At 39.1% G+C, this 7,651-nt stretch overlaps 1 protein-coding gene across 1 annotated transcript; it reads left to right on the forward strand.

The window, feature by feature from the left end:
* The first annotated feature begins 3,227 nt into the window (after positions 1–3,227).
* On the forward strand, positions 3,228–7,534 carry c15h21orf91 (chromosome 15 C21orf91 homolog). The gene is made up of 5 exons (XM_049743703.2): positions 3,228–3,380; positions 3,911–4,056; positions 5,034–5,519; positions 5,732–5,794; positions 5,954–7,534. The coding sequence occupies exons 2-5, from the start codon at positions 3,930–3,932 to the stop codon at positions 6,136–6,138; spliced, it is 861 nt and encodes a 286-aa protein (XP_049599660.1). The 5' UTR covers positions 3,228–3,380; positions 3,911–3,929; the 3' UTR covers positions 6,139–7,534.
* Positions 7,535–7,651: the final 117 nt, after the last annotated feature.

Raw genomic sequence — 7,651 nt, forward strand, 5'->3', positions numbered from 1 at the left:
AACATCTGAAAAAAGGCTTTTTTTAAAAATATCTGTGAAGGCTCTATACACGCAATTGCTTGACATTCTACACAACCATCTGCAACCCTTTTTTTTTTCTAATTCTGCTGATCTTTTTTAGAGTTCTGTTTCGTAATAATTGGAACTCACCGTTCACAATTTGAATGTCATTCTCCATCAACCACAGTCTATTTATAAGCAATAGAATATCTTGTTTCACATGTCTCAGATTTAGTTCTCACAACCACCGGCATGTGAGAAACGATAATCGCGCTTGACAACAGGCCGAGTTGGCATGTCTGCATCTGCACTCTCATCTTGAGTGAAATCACAGGGTTGTCTGCTCTCCCGACCCCATAGATCACGCTCAGGTTGGCAAGCATCATGGGAACTGGCCCCGAGGAGGATCACATGATGCATGCCTGATTAAGAAATGAGTGAGGGTGCTGACGTTTTTTACAATTGCTGCTTGTTGATTCAAACGTGTCATCACAAAACCTAGACGCCCTGAAGACTTGGCACTTGGAACCCGAGGCATGTTGCACGGTGGCAAATGCGCAATTGTCTTGTTTTTGCAGAGAGGCTGAAAATGAGTAGGCCTCTGCTTCCAGGTAATTTTTCAGACCTACAGTAGCTCTTGTTATGTGGCATTATTGAACCACACGCTTTTATTTTCTATAAATATAGTGTTGGTTTTATTAATATTTACCGCCATTTTAAAATATTAACAATCAGCTGTACACTCACAAATGTAGCACGATCAAGATGTTTTGACATGTGAGAAAAGCCTATCTGGCTTTTTATTTTGAGGTCATTACCGTATTTTCCGCACTATAAGGCGCACATAAAAACCTCCAATTTTCTCAAAAGCCGACAGTGCGCCTTATAATCAGGTGCGCCTTATACATGGACCAATATTGAGCCACTACAGCAGGCGTGTCCAAAGTCCGGCCCGCGGGCCAAATGTATATATCTTATATATAGACAAAGTTTTAAAATGGGCCAGTCATTGAAGGTGCACCTTATAATCCGGTGCGCCTTATATATGAACAAAGTTTTAAAATGGGCCATTCATTGAAGGTGCGCCTTATAACCCGGTGCGCCTTATAGTGCGGAAAATACGGTACTTAATGACAAATAAAATAGAAAAAATATGCGTTGTGCAAATGCAGTTGTTTTGAATGTTTCGGAGGTTCTGAAGTTTCATATATGTTCTTGGAGTTTATATTCTAATTTTTCATGAGTCATCTACCTTCTTTCTTTTTCACTTTCCTGTCTTCCCACTCAGCAATTTGACTCCTTCCCCTCAGTCTATGACGAATGATGGTGTCACTCCCTCCAGGTTGTGACTGTGTCTGTTTGTGTAAGATACAACCGAGGTTAAAATCCTGTGGATCTGCATTCACAAAACTAATGTCAGCTGTTATTAACTCAACTGTGTTAATTACAGAGCCTGGAATATATGACACATCTTATGATAGTGCGTATAAGTTCACCCTCCTCTGTAAACAAGTTATGAGATGGTTTGTGTGTAATCATGATGTTTTTTTTGTTTACTATACTTCCCCTAAGGGCCATTGTATTTTCCAATCACACTGTAAAACACGGGGAGTGATATTTACTTTAAAAAAATCTTTCAGAACAAACACGTTATTGATCGTATAATTCCAAGTCGGAAAATGAATGAATGAACCAAACTTTATCAGCATGTGATAATATAGATCCAAGCGAATTTTGTGAGCTCTTTTCCCCTACCCTATCTTTTCTCGTCCTCCTCATTTATTTGAACCTGACGGAACAAGCTAAACAAGATCTTAGACCTCACCTCTTAAGACACAAGGCGTGCGACAACATGTGCACATCTCCTCCAGGCAAATACACGGACGTGGGCGCACTCACACGGCAATAATGGAGTACAGTACACAATTTATGGCCTGTTACCTAGTGCTTGCACAATAACACTAAAGTTGAATGGGAGCTTACTGGGTAAAAGGTTAAAACGTGGTTTGAAATTATGTTACACGTGTCAGGTGGCAAATCTATGTGTTTGAAATCAGTAGACATTTTTTATGGCCTAATGTGATTGCTTCCTGGAGATGATTCAAGTTGTGAGGATAAAGTCCACACAGGGGTGGGAAGACACACTATGATGTCACGACAAGGTAAACTGTGCTCGTACTGAGTCAACACATGCGCCTCCTGCCAGCTAATAGAAAACTTTGCAAACATAACAGAGGTTCATTTATCATGTCGACACCCTGGGAATTAAAAATAAAAAAATGCCTGGGGCCTTGAAGAGGGATGGGATTTGTTTTCTATGTACAGTATTTTCACAGTAGGACAGTTATAGAAAGTCTCCTTTTTTTTTAAAAATTGTTGATAGTATATAGTACGTAGTATAGTATATATTCTTACCATTTTCTGTTGATTGTGATTATCAAAGTGGAATGAGTATGGTTTTGATTTGTTTTGTCTTACTTTTAGTTGCTTTTCGGGTCTTTTGCATTGACTCAGTCCCACCCAACATTTAATATGTTACGTTCTATTGTTCAAAATTGCACTGACTAACATGTCATGATGGTCAAATTTGATTGTGTGTTTTTTTTCTTAGTTAAGAAGTGTTTTTAAATAATAAGATGTAATGTCCATTTTTAGCCACAAGATGGCGCAAACTATTTTCTCTCAAGCAAACTTGAGAACTCTGCTTCACGCCCGAGTATATACATTTTTGTAATAAATAAATAAATAAATAAATAAATAAATAAATAAATAAATGAATGAATGAATAAATAAATAAATAAATAAATAAATAAATAAATAAATAAATTAATGTGTTAATAATGCATTACGCGTATCTAATATGAATTATGGACTCTTTCTTCATCAGCACCAATGCAAATGTGCGTCCCTTTCCTGTGCGCGCATTACTTGTATATGGGGATTAAATTACATTATTATTATTATTGCATGGAAATATGTATGCTGACGACATCTGGAGGGCATATCATGTTGAGTTTGCGGGGGGGGTGTTAGTATTACATGAGACAAGTAAGTTAAAAAATAATGTATCCCTATATTCTATTCATCTATATATATTAATACACATGTTTCTGTAATGATAATCATTGTTTTAATTATTAATGTGTAAACGATTCTTGTTAAGAAATTCCTTTTTCCTCACCTCCCCCCTGGGGTAAAGTAGTGGTACATTCCGATGAGAGCCAAGAGGTTTCTGCTAAGTGTTTTGGGATTTGCCGTGACGCGTGGTTGTTGTCAGATGTTTGGGTTCCTTCCTGTAAACCAAAGTGTGGCCCAAAAAGGCGACGACGAGTCCGTGGACAGTCTTTTTATGATAAGGTTGAGTTGACGACACTCGCTGGGTAAGACACTTTTGTGCTCTTCAACGCCGAATAACGGTCACGAATAATGCAATGTAACCACTCAAGGGGATGCTAGTTTGAGCTACTGTTACTAGCTTAACTTATTGTTAGCTGTTATTAGTTTGAACGAAATGGACACATACAGTCCATCAGTCGTTTTGTTTATACACCATCCAACTTTATCGGGGAATCTGATCGAGTGTTAATCAAGATAACAAACGTAATCGTTAAAGCGAATACAACGAACATCGCGTATCGTTCATGCAAACAAACCATCTGCACCAAACAAAGCATCAGTTACGACTTTACTTCTTTCCTATTCATCACTTGATGAGTGCAAAAGTTTCAGTGAAGCATTTACGGGAAGAGGCCTCTAATATCTGTTGCATTATATTTTTCATTATAATCGATCAGAATGTCACTAGATTAAAATGACACAAAATATTTCAATACACAGCACATCAAGAAGAGTAAATAATCTTTCTGGTTGTGTAAGCTTCTTCTATTAAACCATGTGATCCATTTCACAGTTGTGTCGCCCTACGCGCCATGGATGAAGAGGAGCAGTTTGTAAACATTGATCTGAATGATGACAATGTCTGCAGTGTCTGCAAACTGGAGACAGATACAGGAACCTTATCTTTCTGCCACATTTGCTTTGAACTCAGCATTGAAGGTAGGACAACTATTGTTTTTCTAGTCATATAGACTCCATGGAAGAAAAATAAAATGTTTCACAATCAGTTCTATATATAAAGATGTAGTAAAGATCAGGAAGGGGAGTCTTTGTTGGTGTTCCGAGTAGATGTTTCCTGTTACTTCAAAAATGACAGCAGAGTAACGGGTTATCTTCATTTGGAATTTCTTACTGGTGAAGACACATTGTATTGCTCCACTGCACCATGTGAGCTGTGGTCATTACGTAGCCTGAAGCGTCAACCCAACAGAGAACAAGGAAGCTGCTGTGGTCTCAAAAAACAATAAACTAAAAAAAAACATCAAAAATGGTATGGTTTATTCACTTATCTTGAAATATACGTTCCACAACTTAAACGAAACACAAGAAATTACCTCCAAAGCTGCTTGGAGGGAATAGCAATTTAAATCCCTTTTGCTGGATTTTGTTTGCATTGAGATTGTGCTCTTCCATTACGGTGGCAATCTAAAAGCTGCATTTGCTAAGCCCCCCCACACCATATAAGCAGCTTTACCAGGAGGATTGTGATGGTTCAACTTGACAGTTTTAGCTTCCAGTGTGTATGCACAAACTTGACCACCCTCTATTTGTGGCGGGAAAAAAAAGTGCAAGCTTCAAGGTCGCTTAATTGTCTATTGGTCTATTTCATGTCAGAAATACAGAGTCCACCTTGCGGCTTGATTGACCGTTGTAAATATTTAACATTAACTTTGTCTGCTGTGACCTTTCGAATCCCCAAGCACTCAAGTTACAGACTGGTTAACATCCACAACAGCCAACTGTACATTCTCATTGGCTAACTTCCACGTCACTCACCAGGCCATGCCCAGCCTTTTAAAGCCACACACAATCCAAGTTACATGAGGAGAATGATACATGCAGATTTATTTTTTTAATTAATTAATGAAAAACCAATGTTTATTTTTGATTTGATTCTAGTGTTTGTGTGTTTCCAGGTGTTTCCGCTACCACCTTATTACATTCAAAGTCTCTCCGCGGCCACAGAGACTGCTTTGAAAAATGTCACCTCATCGCCAACCAGAAGCTGTCCCACTCCAAGGTCCCCCGAAGTGCCTACGAGGGCATGAAAGTGGCCCTCGGCCAAAAACTGAATCGTATCATCCAGTACGCCCAGAACAAAGACAATACCTCTTCCAACAACAGTCTCAGCGGATGCGGGTCCAGGCTTCTTTGTTACAGCCAGCCCAGCGAGCGCAAGCTGCTGCCCCAGTCGGAAGCCCAGGTGCCTCGCTACGCCCCCCGCTGGGAACCGGTGGAAGCACCGCAGCTGCCCGACTACACAGCCCAGGAATTGAGGATGCTGCAGAACTCGCAAGGGGACCTTTGGTCCAGCGATGGAAAGAAGGCTCTTCACATCCGGGAGCCGTCATCAGCGGGAGGGCAGACCGAGCGCAAGCATCGGGGCCACAGCAGAGATGAATGTGAGCCAATGTGGAATTTACCGGTGCATAGTTTCACTTTCAATGCTTGAGCGACATGACTCGGCACGTTCACATCATTTTGTAGTCATTGTCCATTCCTGTTTTCAATTCATAGTGATACATATTGACAACATGTAAGATGCATCTCTGCTTTTCATACAGAATCTGGATTCACATTTTGTTATTATTTATTTATTTATTTTCTTTTTTAGTGACTGAAAAGAGTGTGGATGAGCTCCATCACTTAAACACCCAGCTTCTTATGAAGATTCAAAGTAAGTGGCGTGACTGAGCAAGTGCGGCTTGCGTGTGTTGAACAGCGCTCATGTTTTGCAGAAAGGAAACTATCATTCAATGTCCAAATTTGAGGGACAATGCAGGTCTTTGATTTATGTTCTCTGCGTTGACATTTTGCATGACCTCTTCTTCCACAGAGGTCTTCGAGGAACTGACTGCGGCCGTGCAGGAGAAGGACTCGCTGGCGTCTGAGCTGCACGTTCGTCACGTAGCCATCGAGCAGCTCTTCAAGAACTGTGCCAAATTGCCCTGGCTCCACATTAGCAGGGCTGGCATCAAGACCAGCAGCAGCAGCACCGGTATCGGAGGCCCCGTAGAGTGACGTGTTTTTGGGACACTGGTGAAAGATCGTGGTTGCTGCAATAAGACTGAGAACAAAATGCCCTCATTGGGGCTAGATAGCACTGAGCTCAGTATTAAGGGCTTGCTTGCCTTGTGACAAATGGCTGAATTTTGCTCCAATTACTAAAAGTCCAAGTCACTGGATTTCATTTCATTTTATGTGGATATATTTCACTTTTTTTTCTTTTATAAAAAAATGCTAAAGATTTTAAGTTTTAGCATTTTAAAACTTGACTTGCTTGATTTTCTGTTCCATGTTTGCAAGCTGCTTCCTGGCATTTCAACTGCTTTTTGTGCTTCTTGGTATCTTAACATTTCTATACAGTAGATACCATAAAAAAAAAAAGAGTGAACGGTGATGGTTACATAATTGTATCACAAAGGACCTTACATGATTGCAATATGACATACAACCCTGACAAGAGCACAAGTCTGTAGAAAACAACCAAAGGGAGAACTGATAAGGCTTTATAATCAATGATCTGTATAGCTTATATGCCCACTTGGGTACCCCCCCCCACAAAAAAAAAAAAATGCTTCTCTTATTCATTACTTCATTCAAGCTTCCTCTGAAAAAGTATTGCTGTTGTGTACACAGATGCATGAGGAAATATTCATCTATTTTATTGTCAAACCAAAGTTGTTTCAAATTCTGTGCTTCAAACGCCACAAACGGATCTTGCAATAGTTAACTGTGATTTACTTGTGCTTTGATGTTTAGAATCAATTTCACAGAATATTTACTTTGTATCGATTGAGAACGATGTATTTTTTTCCGTTTTCATCCACGTGAAGTTTTATGAATGTGTGATGGACTTGATAGTGTTTTATAGAATATAAATGTACAATGTTTTAGTTAATGAGATAGAAAAATCTATGCAAAAGAGAAGCAGATCATTTAGAAGCCTTATCCAAACAATTATTTGTCTTCTGACGACGACTCTTAGCTCCAGAGTCGCATTCACGGTTAAAAAGAATTTCAAGTTGTTACTGTATTGCTTTCAGCCTCTCTTTGTAAGAGAGTATGTTAATTTGACCCTTTTTGGGGTTTAGCTCTTATTGAAACATATATTTTTTTAGCATTTAATGTGTGTCTAAAAGTGGTGGGATTCTAATGTTTTGAATACGGATGCTGTGTATTTTTGTACCTTGTGGGAAAATGGCGGTGCTCATTTATGCCTTTGTTCAGCAGAGTTCATCAACTGCAGACTCAAGTATTGCTGTTACTTTTTTGCTTTTTATTTTGAACAAGGTCACATTTGTGTTTCTGTGATCTTTTATTTTCTATTTATTTTTGTATGTGTGTTATAGTGGACTTTACGCAGGTTGTGTAATGTGTGCTTTTTCATTTTCAATAAATTTGACAATTTTCGCTATCTCGTTTGTATTTAATGCTGCAAGCCAGTGTGGTAACATCAGATCAAATTAATGTATTTTAGTCACTTCTCATCAAAGATCTTTTGTGCAAACTCCTAAACATTACCCAATTCGTA

Source organism: Syngnathus scovelli, chromosome 15 (assembly GCF_024217435.2).
Source record: "Syngnathus scovelli strain Florida chromosome 15, RoL_Ssco_1.2, whole genome shotgun sequence".
NCBI lineage: Eukaryota > Metazoa > Chordata > Actinopteri > Syngnathiformes > Syngnathidae > Syngnathus > Syngnathus scovelli.